This window comes from Harpia harpyja, chromosome W (genome assembly GCF_026419915.1).
Source record: "Harpia harpyja isolate bHarHar1 chromosome W, bHarHar1 primary haplotype, whole genome shotgun sequence".
Classification (NCBI taxonomy): Eukaryota; Metazoa; Chordata; class Aves; order Accipitriformes; family Accipitridae; genus Harpia; species Harpia harpyja.
The window spans coordinates 34,126,430-34,145,420 of NC_068968.1; the positions used below are offsets into that span (position 1 = coordinate 34,126,430).

Sequence of the window (18,991 nt, forward strand, 5' to 3'; positions counted from 1 at the left end):
CGTGAATTCTAAGGCGGCACGATATGACCCTGACCTATTGATACAGCTGATAGTTATAAATGGCGAGAAGAGTAGTGATCATCCATTTGCATTATTAGCACAATGGGATCCAGCACTGAAAGATCCTTTGCAAATTTTAGAATGGATATTTCTAGCTTTTAGACCAAAGAAGTCGATATTAAGTCGACTTGAGTTGTTGTCTCAACTAATCATGAAAGGAAGATCTAGACTAACAGAAATAGCAGGACATGAACCTTGCCTTATCATAATCCCGTTAGTACAAGCCTATTTAGAATGGGTAATGAGACACTCCCAGGATATGCAGATTGCTTTAGCAGGATACCATGGCAAAATTGTGAATACCTACCCCGCACATAAATTGTTTTCCTTTCTGCATGGAAACAGTTTTGAGTCTTTTCCAATTAGATCTGAAACACCAGTACAAGGGCTTACAGTATTCACAGATGCCAGCAAGAATAACAGAAAGGCCACAGTTACATGGAAAAAGGATGGTGAATGGCAAGACCACATCATACAGGGTCAGGAAAAGGACTCCTTACAGACATTAGAACTCAAAGCTGTAGTTTGGGTCTTTTCACAATGGACAGAAGTACCATTAAACATAGTGTCTGATTCTCTTTATGTTGTGGGAGTAGTTCAAAGGTTGGAACATGCAGTTCTAAAAGAATTAAAAAATGTTGTCCTGTCAGGTCTTTTCCGTGAACTTTTGTCATTGTTGAATCAACGCAATGTAGCGTATTTTATTACACACATTCGCAGTCATTCTGGACTACAAGGAGGCCTAGCGCAAGGAAACGAATGAGCCGACATGCTAGCAGCCCCAATGTGGACAGGACCACCGGTGAATAGTTTTGAACAAGCCCGACTATCACATGCCTTTTTCCACCAAAGTGCAAAGGTGCTTTCTCGTCAATTTGCTATTTCATTAGCAGATGCACAAGGCATAGTACAATCTTGTCCTGATTGCCAACAGATTGGTTTTGGCATTGGCTTAGGAGTAAATCCTCGAGGCTTGCGGCCTCTTCAATTATGGCAAACGGATGTCACTCATATTCCTGAGTTTGGCAGGCTAAAGTATTTACACGTATCCATAGATACTTTTTCTTCGGTTATTTGGGCCACGCCATTGACAGGTGAATCAGCAAAACATGTGAAAAAACACCTAAGAGGATGTTTTGCAATTATGGGTGTTCCCCAAGCCATAAAAACAGATAACGGACCCGCGTACACTTCTCATACCTTGGCAGAGTTTTGTCAGCAGTGGGGGGTTCGACACCACACAGGCATTTCACACTCTCCAACAGGTCAAGCTATTATCGAAAGGGCACATCAGGTAATTAAAGGACTGTTAGCTAAACAAAAAACAGGGGAAATAGGTCTCTCCCCACAAGAAAGAATTTGGAAAGTTTTATATGTACTCAATTTTTTGCGGTTGGCAGGCAATGCCGATAACCCTCCCATGGTAATTCATAGCAGTGCCTTGAGCAATGATTTATCCACAGTAAAAACAACAGGAATTAAAGTAATGTATAAGGATTTGAACACAGGACAGTGGATGGGCCCAGCAGAAGTACAAGTAACCGGTAGAGGATATATGTGTGTCATTACAGATTCTGGACCAAAGTGGGTACCGGCTTGCTGGGTAAAACCGTGGAAAGCTTCTGCCACTGTGAATGGGAGGAACACCACAACAGACGACCCAGGGGATAAGGGAGACAACGAGAGCTATTGTGTATTTTATTAGGTATAATGTTGCTTTTACTGTGTTTAATTAATTGTGTTCATAGATCTTGTAGGTCACCTTGGCCAACATAACAGGTCAAGATTCTCTGTGCATTGCAACCGCATCACAAAGCCCATGAACCAATAGACAAGATGGCTATGACTTGTGCAGCGCGCCTGGCCAGCGAGCGCATGCGTCATAGGCTCCCCACGTTGCAACCGAGGTGGATTTTGGCACCCGCTGGCCACGTGTGCTGAAATCCGTTCCTCTGCAAATGTATAAATACCAGGATTTTCCGAAGACCATCGGGCTGGTGTACGGCAAGGCCATCGTTGCCTCCGTGGGGACGCCCACGTAAAGCTGGCACCTACCGATTGCTGGGCTGAGTTCGCGGAGCAAGACGGCACAAGAATGTACGGATGGTCCATCTTCCTCACAGTCCTCGGATGGACGTAGTCATGGATACCGCCGCAAGCCAAAGAAAACATCTGGATGACCCTGGCTGACGTGACCGGACAAGATTGCTTATGCCTCCGTACAGCAACACCAAGCAATCCCTTTTTCACAGGTTTAATAGGGGGTTCCATTGGCATCAACGAAGTTTAAGAACTTATTGATGGAGACCCCTGTGCAGCAGGTCATGGACTCAATGGATGGGAATGCCTGGTTTCCACGGATCGGGCATTCACCCTCATTGCCACCCCAGGAATCACAAATTCTGGGGTCCCTGAATACAGATTGGTGTAGTATTATCTGATTTACTGTATAGATGTAGATAGTATTAGACACACAACCTTACAAAATAGAGCTGCTCTTAAATCATTAATTAAGATAGTTTTGATTTATCTCGTAGTGGTTTTTTTGTATTTTAATTTGTGTGCCTTGTATGTTGCAATGTGTTTAAAAATTAATTGATAGATCAAGTAAGGCTGTGTTAATTGACGAAAAACAAAAAAGGGGGAATTGTGGACACATATTTAGCTAACGGTCGCAAGAGCGTTCCAGATGCCTTTAGAAGGCCTTGAACAGAATAAACAAGAAGACAAAAAAAGAAAGATGCCAATTAGAAGAACACAGGTGCGCATTCCACGATAAAGGGAACTTGGCACGAAGAACCTCAATTCGGCAGTTTATCTTGACCAATTAGACTGAGACAAGTTTCGCATGTTTTAGTTAGTATAACCAATTATGTCTTATGTTTATGCACGTGTACAGTGTTGATATAACCAATCATTAAGTGTAACTAGGCGCGTGGACAACGCATGAATAATGTGTGTAACCAATAGTAAAATAGCTAAACGCATGTACAGATGTAACCAATGTATAAAATGATGTCTGATGCTCTAGTAAAGGGTCTTCGACTATGATCATATTGATCTGTCGTTGAGTCCATTATTATGCTCCTGCAACTAGTGACACTGGCACCCACCCAGAGCAGGAGCTGAGGGCGGCAGAGACAGAGAGGGGCCACAGAGCAACGCTCCCTCATGTGAACCGCTATCCCCCCGCAGCACGAGGCACTTCAGTGACACCATTCGGGAGTGACATCACAGCGCCAGGAGTGACGTCACCACGGCGCTATCACACGGGAGCACAGCGCTGCGCCGCCCTGCTACGATGCCCGCTCGGGACAGACCCTTACCTGCCGGTGCCTGTCGCCCACCTTGGCTGCCATGGCGGCTGTCGCAGCGGCTCCCCGCCACCAGCCGCTCTTCACGACAACCCCACGCCCTCCCGGCCAATCACCGGCCAGAAGTTGATTGTGGCAACCATGGCAACGCTCCGAAAGTGGCGTGCGGCCAATCCGGCCGCAGAACGCCGTCAGCGCTGACTATTCCTTCCCCCCCACACCTCCCCTCGAGGCGAGGGTTGCGACGAACCGAGCATCCGGGCTCCGGAATTATTGCCATAGGCCCCGCCCTCCCATACGTAGATGTAGGTCGGGGCGGTAGCGGTTGAGCCCGGAAGTGGTGCGGCTGAGTCACTTCGGCGGTGACGAGAAGGCAGAACCTGCGGTGGCGTCGTTGTCTTTCGGCGTTTGAGGAGTTTTCCTGCGTTCGTTTTTCTTCCCGCCTTGCCTCCACTATCATGATGGAGGAGATAGACCGGTTCCAGGTGCCTGCCGTTCGCGCCGAGATGCAGCTGCTGGTGAGGGGCGGGTGGGGCTGCGCTGTCCCCGAGAGCCGCCGCCTCGTCAGGGGGCTGGAGGGGGGTGTTCGGTACTGTGGGGGCGGCGGTAGCGCTGAGGTCGGACCCACGCGCCGCGATCGTTATGTAATGGCCGTCCCCTCAGTGTCCCCACTGGGGCTGTGCCCAGCGGCGGCTGCTGTGTCATCTCGGGGCGCCCGTGGTCACGGTTGTCCGCCCGGCTCTTCCGTCCTACTCTTCTCCTCCCCCGGCATCTCCCTGGGTGCTGTCGGTGGCAACGGCAGAAGCCGCCCGTGGGGAGGGCGGGGGCAAGCGGGCGGCAGCGGCTCTGCTCCTGCCTCGGTTGAAACGTCGCTTCTCCAAACGCAGCGGCGTTCCGGAGCGCCCTGGCCTGGCTGGCACATGGGGCGGGTGTTTCCCGCCGTCTCGGCTGATGGGCTCCAGCGCCAGGGAGGGGAGTGCTCCGGGGGATGGGGAGAGGCGGTAAGACTGAGGAGCCCGTCCGGGGAAGGACGAGCAGCCAGAGCATCTGAGCAGCTGGAGGTGCAGAGGACTGGTGGGGTTTTAGTTGACTCTTACAGTATACATTAGATCTGGGGGAAGAATTAGGCGGTGTTTGTGCGCTGTCCGCTCTGAGAGGAGCTCCCCAGGGACGGGATACCTGCACGGGATGGGTGTTAAATACATGTCTGGTGTGAGTTGTGGTATGAAGCTGCAGGATGCTCTCTGTGGCTGATTTTATAGCCGTTGCTCTTAGTGCAAAACTGCTATTAGATACTCGTTGTGTGAAAAATCCAGGTGTTTTGCAAAGAAATATCTCTGTCAAATTACAGTTTTGCTCACATAAAATTCTTTACGTAAAAAAGCAATCTGTGAGGCATTGTGTTTTGGGTTTTTTTTTTCCCTGTGCCAGGGCATGTGTTTTTTATTTCAGGATGTTTTTTCACTTCATAGACACATAGAGCTCTGAAGAAGTTGACATAATGGTTGCACTACTACATGGGATCCTGGGGAATCTTGCCAGAGAAGGAAGTATACAGGTTTGTGGGACTTTGTGGCTGCATAAATGGGCAGGTACAATGGTCCTGGGCTCTTGGTAGCTTCTGAAATGACACTTGTGAAGGAAGGTCAGCTGGCTGGCAGCCATAGGAAATGCTAGATCATCACCAAGTAGTCCAAGACTTCTTATGAGCGTGTAGCTGCTTTGCTTTGATGTTACAGGCTGGCTTGTGTGTGTTGTGCCCCAGCTGCATTCTGCAGAACATTTGAATGTGTTTATCTGTTTGTTTCCCATCTGGGAAAGGTTCCCTTGCGTGTTCCTCTCTGCTTACTCCAGTCTGCCTCATTCTCCGCTTGAAGGTGCATTGTTACGTGTAACCTGGGACCTGTTGAAATACAGTTCACCTTGGCATTAAAGTGAAAGCTGGGTAATGGACTGACTCACTCAAGGTGTTGATTCCCTTTGGCACCTGGAGTAAGCAAATTCCATCTCAACATCTGATTGTGTGAAATGGCGATATGAAATATTTGGAGAAGTGGAAAGAACTTTAATGAAATACTTGTACAGGTCCTTTTGATAGCAGGTGAGGATAGGTTATTGGCAGGTTCATGTTAGCACTGAAGATACTACTGAGATTTCCAGTATATCAAACTGTACATTATTTAGAGTTGATGTACCAATCCTTGGTTTCTTGTTGCAGCTAGTGTTTGCAAAAAGTTGAGAACAAAATAATTGTCTTGTGAACAGAAAGACTCTCCTATGAAGGTCTACAAACTCAAATTAGCCCTCAGTTGCAAGAAAACCGCTTTTCTTACGGTGGGAGTGTTGAAAAATTGTGAAAATATTTTTAGCTTGGTGGTGGTGGTTGTTTGGGGTTTTTTTTAAGCTTCTAACCTTTGTGGTGGGGAAGAAAACTGTCCATAAAAGCTGATGTAGACTTGTTGCATGCCCTACTTGTGTGTGTGTGGTGTGCGTGGTGTTTTTTTTTTTTTTTTTTTGTCAAGCAGAGGCAGCAGACATGACAAGGCTGGCCCTCTTTATTCATGCTGAGGGTGGTAGGCACGGTAGTGAGATTAGCAAGTTTGGAAAAGCTGTTGGCAGACAAAAAAAAATACACGTAAGTATTTTCTAGAAACCCCATGATAATAGTAGAGGAGTGGAATTGGCATGTGCATGCACATTTGCATGGCCATGAAGTGACCAGAACCCGAAGAGGTTGTCTGGTCCAGCCCTGCTGTCGCAGGGTAGGATGGTATATTATGTAGCTGTGATGGTAAGCTTAGGAAGTAGGTTTCCTTCCCCTCTTCAGCAGCCAAGAATTAGGAAATTTTCACAAAGGGATTTAACACTTGCATTAAAAGAATGCTCTGAACCTTTGCTTCGGAGTTTCAGTTGATTTTTAACTAATGGAGTTCATAGTGAAACCTTGTGTATGTGAGGGGCTGTTGCTATGACTGGATGTGTGGGATTCTTCCGTGTGCCTGGAAATGCTGGCATTGGGCTCATAAGTGGGACAGAACAAGTCTGGTACAACATTTCCAGTGGTTTTGTCTGCTTTGTAGCTTCTGGTCTGTGTCTTGCAAGTAGGGACTGGATGCTTGCAAGAATCCTTGCAGTTCAGAAGCCGGTTAGGGTTTATCATAGTAGTTTGCTTGGGTAACACAATTCTGCCCAATACTGCTGCTTTGTTCTATTACAGTTACCATTTGTCCCTTCCCTCTCCCCCCTATCCCACGCTTTCAAGTATAGAATAACCTTAGCATCTTGGGACTTTTTTTTTTTTTTTTTTTTCTCTCCTCTTCCCGGTTTAAAAGCTTTCAGTTCCATACAGTCTTGGGGACAGATGGGTCATCCAATGTTGAAGGCCAAAGGAGTTTGGCAGTGTTTTCCCCATCCAAAGGGCTGAGGTAGAAGTTTTGTTTTCCAGGTGTTAACCTGAGAGCTGTTGTGAACTGCCACTAAAGCTATCAAAAACTGTTTTGAAACATGATCCCCTGCTGAAAGCAAATAGAGAAGAGAAGGTCCCTTGCCTGGTCTGAAGTGCGTACACTATAAGAAATGTTTTTTCATCTTGTTTAGGCTGGAGGGTGTCCTAGGAGAGCACTGTTCCCTCTGAGTCTGGCCAGTACCTGGCAGTGCGAGAAGGGTCCTGAAGTGAGGTTTGTGAAGCTAGCCTTTTCTTGAAATCCTTAAAACCTTTGTGTTCTTGACCAGCATGCACACTTTTGAATGTCCTGTTCATCTGCATAGATAAAGTGTCATCTTAGCTTTTGATGTCTTCATGCTGAACTCCAGGATAACTGCTGGACATCTGCCTAGAAACCATCTGACAGACAGGCCTGCTGATCTGCTAATCTTCAAAATTAAGAGATAGTTATGGCTGTTAAATGCTGAAGGGAAGCCATTCTCAGAAGCTGGTCTGAAGCCTTTCTGAGCCCCTTAGCCTCCAAACCTGCCACTGATACTGGCACTATTGATCAGCTGTCTGAAATCCTCCTGAGCCTGTGTCTCTAGCATACACCAAGCACTGGCTGGTGTATGATGGCAAACTGACAGATGATGGTGTTGGATCACATGTTGCTCCCATACACTGATGCAGGCAGTTTCTGTTCTTGGCACAAAAATGGAAGTAGAATAAAAGTGCTCTTGCCCACATGGCACCAGTAAAACTTTTCCTAAGAAAAAGCACCTGTCAAAGTGCATCAGCTTCAGAGGAGCTTTGCCACAAACTCCTGAGACTTTGGCTTGCTTTTTGAAAGTGGCAGGTGTAACACAGTATTTTAGTTTCCCAATTCTCTGCCCATGTGAAAAGTGGGAGCACTTTCTGGAGAAATTGGGTTAATGGTTCTTGTATCTTGTTCTGAAGCATTGTGGCCAGGCTGGTTCCTTGCAGATGTTTGCCAGGCTGTGGGACCTCGGGCTGGTAGCTTTAGTTGTGATGGCTACAGCCAACCTAAGGATTTTGCTTAGCCACATCCTACAGTGAGGTGGTTGGCTTTCTAGCTGAGATGCCAAATCTACGCTGGTCCTGGAGGTGTAAAATTTCCAGAAACTCTGAAGATACAGAAGATGCATTTCTATACAGCTTTTCTTTTTTGAACATGAGAAAAGAAAAAACAGAAAAGAAAAAACTAGATTATCTACTAGATGCTTAGTTTTTTAAAAATGAACTATCATTTTAGTCATTGGACAGTATGAGTGTTCAGCATGCTTAAAATCTGCATTCTTTATTTTTGGAAAATACCGACTGTCTCATCCTAGGGAAGTTGCGCTATGTGTTAAGATCTTTTTGTTTTGTCTGATGCATTCCTAAAATAGGGAAAAACCTGAAAACAGAAAAGCAGGAGTAACTAAGAAGCAAAAAGAAAGGTTATACCTGTAGGCCTTAGAGTATGTTAATATAACATTAGGTCTCTAGTGTAGATACACAAGAAACTCATCTTTCTAGAAGGAAAAAGCTTTTAAAATGAAAATGTCATCCCTATGTATATTCACAGTAATGTAGCCCAGGGGTTACACAGCTATATGTTTTGTAAATGCCTACAGTACATGAGACTTGTAATGTCGCAGTACTATGGGTTCTGAAATTGAACTAATTCAGATAGTGCTGCTTTTAGTTATACAGCCTGTTTTGATGTGCTGCTGTGTCGCTTATAGCAGTAACCTAAAAATAACCTCCCTGCATACTTCAGTTCTGTCATTGGGGTTGTCTTGTCCCTCCCCTGCCCTGTATCAGGCCTTAAGTGCAGAGGTACAGGAGCATTTTTATTATCTCCCCAGGCCAGGGAGAAATTCCAGCACAGGCTCTGAATGGCTGTGGTGAGGGATGCAGTGCTGTTGCTAGAGGATGACTTGTCAGGACACAGGAGAGTGTTCTAGCTGGCACTGTCTATGCAGGCATGCTGTTTCTTCTTCTCCACTTCTTTGCACAAAATCTTATATGTAGTTGCTCTGTCAGTATGTTTGGAAATCTCTTCTTGAGTGAAGAAAGGTGTTTAAAAAGGGGCACTGAACTCTATGAAGACTTAAACCTGCACAGTCTCCTCTTGGGATTCTTCCATAACTCCCAGGAGCTTGTTATCTGTAGCTTGATATTAATATCTACTCAGACACCAACTTCTGCTACACAAATAGCCGTATATTCTCTCTGCCAGTAGATAGTGGCAGGTCTGTAAGGAGTCAGACAAGATGAGCGAAATGCCAGGGTGAGAGAGGAGAACAACATGTGCCTTTTAATTCTGAAAGCTTTCATTCAAGGAAAGCCCTCAGCTTACCCACAGGGGACTGTAAGGTATATGTGGCCTCTCAGGAGTTGCATCTTCCTTGCTGTGAAATTGAAGACTGAACCTGATAAGAAAAGAGGAGGCGACCCCATCACTGATTTGATCTGTGGAGCAGGAGATTAAGAGGGTAGCTGGCTAACAGCAGGACTGGGAGTCAGTCAGTCATGATGATGTACCTGTTTTTTTCCAGACATTTTAAGACCTTGGCTGGAGTAGTTGTCTTTCAGCTTCCAGACATCAATTATCTGTCACTTTCCACAGACAGTCTGTAGGAAATGCATCTCCACTTTCCCCTCACTTGCACATGCCATGCATCTTCTGTGAAGTCTTGTGCCATTTTGAATATAAGGTCCCTGTGAGGTTATTCTGTGTCTGTCAGTATAAAATTTACATTGTAGTGATGCAGCTGCTTGCAACTAGTAAATCCATTAGTTCCAGCTCTAACCCTGTGTGGCCTCCCTGACTGTTGTTGCTCTTTCTGAGGTTTAAAGTATAATCTTGTACAATGGATCGGTGTCCATTTTGGAATATTGTCACGTCCCAAAGTTGGAGCGACTCAGGTTCGTGGATTTCCTTTGTCAGAATTAAGGTGAAATGACACCAGGGGAGTTCAAACAACAATCAACATTTATTCAACCTAGCTAACTTTGTCCAAGTACACATGAACTTATCAATATGAACCTTGCAACATGTCATTAAGCCGCTGTTTGAGAAGAGAAGGGAAGTATAGAAAAATGAAATGGAAAAAGGAACATGAAACTGTGTCAGGAGAGCCCTCCCGTTGAGTCACGAGGTTCAGAGCAGACCCCCTTGCTTTCTGGACTCCTTCTCAAAGAGGAGCTCAGGGGCAGCTAGATCTACTCCACTCGGTCAACGGTTTATGTTTAAAAGGATGAGGTGTAGGGACTGTGGAAAAGAGAGGAGGAAAAGAGGGAGAGAGAGAATGAGAGAAAGAAAGAAAGAGAGAAGAGAAGGGTTTCACCAGTCCTGGGTCCAGCGTTGGTCCAGCCAGCGTAGAGATCCAGTTCCGGAGGGCGCGCACTGAGGACTCGTTCTCTCTTCTTTTATAGTGTGTTAGTTGATGATCTCAACATGCGCAGTTCCCACACCTGGGGTTCACTGGAATCGGTCAGTGAGCTTTGGGGGGGGGTTCATTGTGGAGTTGCCTCTTTTCCTGCTGGCATGACCGCTTAAGATAGAAGCACAGTCCCAACTTCTGTGGGGCCTTCTTCCTCCAGGAAGGCATAAATTGTGTTCCTTCTCCTGGTCACTTAAGATAAGGAATTGGGGCTTTGGAGAAGTGCATTCCCACCCTCCATGGGGCCCTCTCCTCTGGCCACATTGTCCTGTTCAAAAAACTCCAGCATTTTTACAGAGGCTATTTTCTCCAGCAAAGCTCTTTAACGGATGTTTGAGACATTGAATTTGTTAGACCGTCACAAATATGTAATAGAAAGCAAGCATTTGCTTCTCTGCTTTGACTCTGAGGATAACAAGTTGGAGAGAATGAATTTCTAGGTGGAAATTTTCTTCAGTTTCGAAGAGTACCTGCTTTTGGACATATCCACCATTGATTCACAGGATAACAGGAAGTTTATCGCTTCTCTGGGAAGAAATGTTCTCGTCAATACATGCCGAGTATACTGGCTATATCCCAACTGCTTTTACTAAGTGAGTTGCAAAGCCCTCTTAGTTAGGGACTGAGAAAAGTTTGTTATTTTCAGTAGTAAAGCTGAAGGGGGGGAAATGATGTCTGTCTGTTCACTAAGTTTGCCACAGGCATCAGAAGAGCTTTTGAGCTGGGATGAGATGGCCTGCTTTGGTGGTAGCCTCTCCTGCTTCTTGCTTTCAAACAGATCTCTCTTATGATTGGCCAGTAGATGATCTTTTTTCCTGGTGGACTGAGTATCTTTAGCTTCCTTAAATGCAATTATTTTTGTGTCTTCATCAGTTCTTCATTTCACTCCTACACACAGTTGTCTAAGATAACTTGATGTTTCATGTTTCTGTGTGTACCTCTGTGGTGGTATTCTCAAACTTAAAGTACTGCGACTTCCTTTTTTCCCTCAAAGTGAGAAAGTGCTGCAGTCCTCACAGAAGAACGCACTGGCAGTGCCTTGCAGTATTTAAAAGGACTTGTTGGTTAGACCCACGTTTGTAAAAATGGAAGAGATTAATTTATGCTTGGCTTGCCTAAGCTCTTTTGCTAGCATTGCTTAAATCATGTCCCCAGACAGTGAACTGCTGGTTTGACTCTTTGGCTGATGTACCAGTCTTACACCAGACTTTGTAGTGATGGGACAAGGGAAGCAGATGAGACTTGCCATGTTTTGAGCCATGCTAGTTCTAGGAAAGTAACTTCTTGGAGCATGTCAGAGCATGTAGGTCTAATATCTGTTAGAGATGAGGAGGTAGGGGGATTCAAATCCACTCTTGCTCAGCCTCCCAGTTCTGCTGAATTGCTAGCCGAGTTCCTGACTGAAATGATTATTGCTGCGTTGCTCTGAAGTGGTGTGAGATGTTCTTTAAGGTCACCATATCTTTAAAAAAAAAAAAAAAATTACTGAGAGTCCAGTAAACCCAGTCTGATGTTCAAAGTGGTCTTGACATTGAGAGACCGTCAAACAAACAAAATGCACAGGAACCATAGTGGTGATATTCATTTATTCAGAAAACATTTGAATTCTGTATGAGTAGAGCAGTCCTATAAGTCAAGTCCTAATGTTTGTGGCCATGGTTAGAAATCTCTGAGTATAAAGGCTTTCACCTGCAGTAGTTAATGCAGTAGAGGAATGTACTACTTCAGTACTCATAGGGTTTATCCTCATTGGTAGTGACTCAATTGTGGGGCTTAACTTTTAATCTGAAACTTGTTTTGTGGTCGGTTGTTGCAAGTAGCTTAAGGTGTGGTGTAAGACAAATATCTGAAGTCTGCAGAACCTGAACATCCAAGGAGCTGTCTGAGCAGACTGACCTTCTAAGAAATGGGAGAGAAAGGGAGAGGTGTCTGCATTGCACAGAGTGCATGTTGTTAATTGAGAAGAAAAAACAAACAGGAGTGTTCCTGACCAACAGTGGCATTGTAAAGCTTTTGCCTGGCTGGATCTTGTGACTGACCCTTCTAAAAACAATATGCTCCTTTGTATGTGTTGTGGTTTAACCCCAACCAGCAACTAAGCACCACGCAGCCGCTCACTCATTTCCCCCCCACCCAGTGGGATGGGAGAGAGAATCGGAAGGAAAAAGGTAAAACTTGTGGGTTGAGATAAGAACAGTTTAATAGAACAAAAAGGAAGAAACTAATAATGATAATGGTAACAATAATAAAATGACAACAGTAATAATAAAAGGATTGGAATATACAAGTGATGCACAATGAAATTGCTCACCACCCGCTGCTGACTGATGCCCAGTTAGTCCCTGAGCAGCGATTCCCCCCCCCCCCCCCCTCCCCCCAGTTTATATACTAGCTGTGATGTCACATGGTATGGAATACCCTGTTGGCCAGTTTGGGTCAGCTGCCCTGGCTGTGTCCCCTCCCGACTTCTTGTGCCCCTCCAGCCTTCTTGCTGGCTGGGCATGAGAAGCTGAAAAATCCTTGACTTTAGTCTAAACATTACTTAGCAACAACTGAAAACCTCAGCGTGTTATTAACATTCTTCTCATATCTAACTCAAAAACATAGCACTGTACCAGCTACTAGGAAGACAATTAACTCCATCCCAGCTGTAACCAGGACAGTATCCACCCTTTATTCTATACCATTGACGTCATGCTCAGTTCCCATACTTTCTCTTACATCCTACTCAATCATCATCACCTTTTCCATCCTTTGAGATATATAGATATACACACACAAACACGCACACAGAGATATCATTCCTTTAGGTTATGGGTCATGTTTATAAAATGTTCATTGAGTTCATTTAGTTCCCAATTCTCGGCTCCATCTGTCATACCAGTCTTTCTGGGCAGGAGGGATGGTGCAAAGTCCTCTCAGTCAGCAGAGCAGGATTGGGCTTCAGTGCGGTACGGCAAGTGGGTGACATAGGACGAAGCCGGAGGATGGTGTGCACTGTCAGATTGTTGCGTGATGGAGTCAGTTCTGGTCCCGTCACTACTGCGCTTTGCTCAGTTTTATCGCAGTTCATTCTTGCTTGATCTAAGTGATTCTTACTGTGATACAGCAAATGACAATTATAGTAATGATACGTACAGTAGCACGGTTATATAGCAACTAACATCATACAGTTTAATTCATTGGCTATTCTCACCTAAAATCAAATCCCCTTGAGGCACACATTGGACTTGCCCATCTTTTCACATCACCCACCAAGTACACCCAGGTCCTTGAGCAAAAGCAATCCTGCGGATGGGTTTGTCTCTGCCTGAGGCAGGAGAAACCAGACTGTCTTCCCTAACATATTTTTTATGTGCACTACAGGGACTTTACCCCCTTCTACAGTATGTAAAAGTCCTGACTGTGCAGGGCCACCCCAATTGGCAGATCCTCTGGTGTTGACTAACCAGGTGGCATTTGCTAAATGTTTATCCCAATGTTTGAAGGTTCCACCCCCCATTGCTCTCAATGTAGTCTTTAACAGTCCATTGTATTGTTCGATTTTCCCGGAGGCTGGTGCATGATAGGGGATATGATACACCCACTCAATGCCATGCTCTTTGGCCCAGGTGTCTATGAGGTTGTTTCGGAAATGAGTCCCGTTGTCTGACTCAATTCTTTCTGGGGTGCCATGTTGCCACAAGACCTGCTTTTCAAGGCCCAGGACAGTGTTCTGGGCAGTGGCATGGGGCACAGGATATGTTTCCAGCTATCCGGTGGTTGCTTCCACCATTGTAAGCACATAGTGCTTGCCTTGGTGGGTTTGTGGGAGTGTGATATAGTCAATCTGCCAGGCTTCTCCATATTTATATTTCAGCCATCGCCCTCCATACCACAGGGGCTTTAACTGCTTGGCTTGCTTAATTGTAGCACATGTTTCACATTCGTGGCTCACTTGTGCAATAGTATCCATGGTCAAGTCCACCCCTCGATCGCGAGCCCATCTATATGTTGCATCTCTTCCCTGATGGCCTGAGGTGTCATGGGCCCACTGAGCCGTAAACAGCTCACCCTTATGTTGCCAGTCCAGGTCCACCTGAGCCACATCAATCTTGGCAGCCTGATCCACCTGTTGGTTGTTTTCATGTTCTTCAGTGGCCTGACTCTTGGGTACATGAGCGTCTACGTGACGTACTTTTACAACCAGATTCTCTAGCCGAGATGCAATATCTTGCCACAGTGCAGCAGCCCAAATGGGTTTACCTCTGCGCTGCCAGTTGCTCTGCTTCCATTGCTGTAACCACCCCCACAGGGCATTTGCCACCATCCATGAGTCAGTATAGAGATAGAGCACTGGCCACTTTTCTCTTTCAGCAATGTCTAACGTTAGCTGGATGGCTTTCACCTCTGCAAACTGACTTGATTCACCTTCTCCTTCAGCGGTTTCTGCAACTTGTCGTGTAGGACTCCATACAGCAGCCTTCCACCTCCAATGCTTTTCCACAATGCGACAGGACCTGTCAGTGAACAGGGCATATTGCTTCTCATTTTCTGACAATTTATTATACAGTGGGGCCTTTTCAGCATGAGTCACCTCCTCCTCTGGTGACATTCCAAAATCTTTGCCTTCTGGCCAGTTTGTGATCACTTCCAAAATTCCTGGGTGACTGGGGTTTCCTATGCGAGCCTTGATAGAGAGGGCTTACAATCAGACTGTAATTTGGAATATGCATTCTCCAAAAATCCACAACACCTAAGAAGGCCTGTTTTTCCTTTTTATTAGTCGGTGGAGACATAGCTGCTATTTTGTTGATCATGTCCATTGGGAACTGGCGATGTCCATTTTGCCATTTTATTCCTAAAATCTGGATCTCCTGTGCAGGTCCCTTCACCTTACTTTCTTTTATGGCAAAACCGGCTTTCAGAAGGATTTGGATTATTTTCTTCCCTTTCTCAAAGACTACTTCTGCTGTGTTGCCCCATACGATGATGTCATCAATGTACTGCAGGTGTTCCGGAGCTTCACCTTTTTCCAGTGCAGCCTGGATCAGTCCATGGCAAATAGTGGGGCTGTGTTTCCACCCCTGGGGCAGTCGATTCCAGGTGTACTGGACACCCCTCCAAGTAAAAGCAAATTGTCACTGGCACTCTGCTGCCAGAGGGATTGAGAAAAACGCATTAGCGATATCAGTTGTGGCATACCACTTGGCTGCCTTTGACTCTAGTTCGTATTGAAGTTCTAGCATATCCAGCATGGCAGCGCTCAGCGGTGCTGTGACTTCATTCAGGCCACGATAGTCAACTGTTAGTCTCCACTCCCCATTAGACGTTAGTGCTGGCCATATGGGGCTATTAAAGTGTGAGCGTGTTTTTCTGATCACTCCTTGGCTCTCCAGTTGATGAATCAACTTGTGGATGGGAATCAGGGCGTCTCAGTGCGATATTGCTGCTGGTACGCCATTGTGGTAGCAATTGGTACTTGTTGTTCTTCACCCCTCAGCAACCCCACAATTGCATGATTTGTTTTCCCATCCACATGCATGTGATGCAAATGGAAAATACATTGTCTATGATGGCCAGAGCAGACCCTCCAGTTGAACACCCCGTATTCAAAGGGCTTCTACAGGCACTGCTCTGTCAGTTTGGGCATGGAAAGGGGTCTCTTCTGATGATCACACAAATGGGACTAAAGTAGTGAAGGTTCACCCCTGCTGGCTTGGCTTGTCGTTTGGAGTAGGGGTCTTGGGTGTGCAGAGAAATGTACAGTGCTCCTGTGTTTGTACAGGGACCAGCTTTCTCAGCATAGCTTCCCCTCTGCAACAACAATTCCAGTATTATCTGTGGGACAGCTTTGTTCCAGTGGTAGAACTGATTTAGTACAAGTGCAGCCTGGGTCCTCAAAATGCTGTAGTGTCTTTTTAGTTGTAGTACTGAGCCTTAATGGTTGCAAATGTGTATTTATTTTGAAAGCACAAAGGAATGCACAATACCTGAACCTTGGTTCTTGTGACAGCTGGCTGTGGAGTACAAGAAAGCTGATTATGATATCCCTTCAGACAAGCTTGGGGGGTATGTGAACAGGATGGGAATGCGTAATGGGTTTCACAGAATCCACATGATATGGAAACAGCAGGAAAAACTTTATTTCCAAGTTTAGGATTATTAAACTGCAAAGAATCTTGCAGCAAAATTATGATGTAGTCCAGGGAAAGCCTTAACTTTTCCTTTTTTCCCCCTACCAACCTCTTCTGGGTCTGTGGGTCTGTCTAGATCTCTGTAATCTTACTTTCCCTTTATGTACAAAAAAAAAATTGTGAATAGCAGTCCTGAGAATAATTGTAGGAACAGAATGTTCACAAGCTTTGAAGATGGAGTTCCCCTAGTCCACTGGAGCATGTAAAAGCTGCACTTCACTTTGGGTTGTTGGCAGTTGATAAGCCTAGGAGAAACTGCTAGCTAGTGAATCAATTTCTGTAAATTTGTGTGTGTCAAAAGTTTGATCAAAACCAGAATGTAAATCACTATGCTAGGATAAAAGGGGATGGGTATGGTAAAGGAGTTACAGGAAGTCCCACTGTTCTTGAAAATGTGTTATGAAACATCCGTACTGAGGTTTAACTGGCAGGAATTGTCCCTTTCTATTCTATGAATCATTTAGGTTGGAAAAGACCATTAAGAGGATTGAGTCCAACTGTTAACCTAACACTGCCAAGTCTACCACTAAACCATGTCCCTAAGTGCCACGTATACATGTCTTTTAAATACCTCCAGGGATGGTGACTCAACCACTTCCCTGGACAGCCTGTTCCAATGCTTGACAACCCTTTCAGTGAAGAAATTTTTCATAATATCCAGTCTAAACCTACCCTGGTGCAACTTAAGGCCATTTCCTCTTGCCCTATCCCCTGTTACTTGGGAAAAAGAGACTGACACCTACCTCACTACAACTTCTTTTCAGGTAGTTGTAGAGAGGGATAAGGTCTCCCTTCAGACTCCTTTTCTCCAGACTAAACAACCCCAGTTCTCTCAGCTGTTCTTCATAAGTCTTGTTCTCCAGACCCTTCACCAGCTTTGTTGCCCTTCTTTGGGCACGCTCCAGCACCTCAATGTCTTTCTTGGAGTGAGGGGCCCAAAACTGAACACAGTATTTGAGGTGCGGCCTCTCCAGTGCCAAGTACAGGGGGACGATCACTTCCCTAGTCCTGCTGGCCACACTATTTCTGATACAAGCCAGGATGCTATTGGCCTTCTTGGCCACCTGAGCATGCTGCTGGCTCACGTTCAGCTGGCTGTTGACCAACACCCCCAGTCCTTTTCAGCCAGGCAACTTTCCAGCCACTCTTGTCCAAGCCCGTAGTGTTGCATGGGGTTGTTGTGACCCAAGTGCAGGACCTGGCACTTAGCCTTGTTGAAACTCATACAACTGGCCTTGGCCCATTGATCCAGCCTGTCCAGACCCCTCTGTAGAGCCTTCCTGCCCTCAAGCAGATCAACACTCCCACCCAACTTGGTGTCATCTGCAAACTTACTGAGGGTGCACTCGATCCCCTCATCCAGATCATTGATGAAGATATTAAACAGAACTGGCCCCAGTATTGAGCCCTGGGGAACACCACTTGTGACTGGCCGCCAAGTGGATTTAACTCCATTCACCACAACTCTTTGGGCCTGGCCATCCAGCCAGTTTTTTACCCAGCAAAGAGTATGCCCATCCAAGCCATGAGCAGCCAGTTTCTCCAGGAGAATGCTGTGGGAAATGGTGTCAAAGGCTTTACTAAAGTCCAGGTAAACAACATCCACAGCCTTTCCCTCATCCACTAAGCAGGTCACCTTGTCATAGAAGGAGATCAGGTTAGTCAAACAGGACTTGCCTTTCATAAACCCATGCTGTCTGGGCCTGATCACTTGGTTGTCCTGTACGTGCCACGTGATGGCGATCAAGATGATCTGCTCCATAACCTTCCTCAGCACCGAGGTCAGACTGACAGGCCTGTAGTTCCCCAGATCCTCCTTCCAGCCCTTGTTGTAGATGGGTGTCACATTTGCTAACCTCCAGTCAACTGGGACCTCCCCAGTTAGCCAGGACTGCTGATAAATGATGGAAAGTGGCTTGGTGAGCACTTCTGCCATCTCCCTCGGTACCCTTGGGTGGATCCCATCTGTCCCCATAGACTTGTGTGTGTCTAAGTGGTGTAGCAGGTTGCTAACCGTTTCCCCTTGGATTATCATAGGGGGCGCCATTCTGCTCCCCATCCTTGTCTTCCAGCTCAGGGGGCTGGGTACCTGGAGAACAACTGGTCTTACTATTAAAGACTGAGGCAAAGAAGGCATTAAGTATCTCAGACTTTTCCGCATCCTTTGTCACTATATTTCCCCCCTGCATCCAAGAAAGGATGGAGATTCTCCTTAGCCCTCCTTCTGTTGTTAATATATTTATAGAAACCTTTCTTTATTGTCGTTTACAGCAGTAGCCAGATCAAGGTCTAGTTGGGCTTGGCCCTTCTAATTTTCTCCCTGCATAACCTCACGACATTTTTGTAGTCCTAGTGAGTTGCCTGCCCCTTCTTCCAAAGGTCATAAACTCTCCTTTTTCTTCCTGAGTTCCATCCAAAGCTCTCTGTTCAGCCAGGTCGGTGTTCTTCCCCGCCAGCTCATCTTTCGGCACATAGGGACAGCCTGCTCCTGTGCCTTTAAGATTTCCTTCTTGAAGTATGTCCAGCCTTCCTGGACTCCTTTGCCCTTCAGGACTGCCTCCC

The 18,991-nt window shown here is 45.9% G+C and overlaps 1 protein-coding gene across 3 annotated transcripts in view; it reads left to right on the forward strand.

Annotated features, from left to right (window-relative positions):
* Nucleotides 1-3,707: 3,707 nt before the first annotated feature.
* Nucleotides 3,708-18,991, forward strand: part of LOC128136246 (protein FAM219A) — a 172,731-nt gene continuing 157,447 nt past the window's right edge. The window contains exon 1 of one of the 3 annotated variants that reach the window (XM_052775505.1): nucleotides 3,708-3,892. In XM_052775505.1, coding sequence (XP_052631465.1) covers nucleotides 3,833-3,892 — 60 coding nt within the window. In that variant the 5' untranslated portion in view covers nucleotides 3,708-3,832. The remainder of the gene's footprint in view (nucleotides 3,893-18,991) is intronic. The other 2 variants (XM_052775507.1, XM_052775506.1) reach the window with 2 other exon arrangements.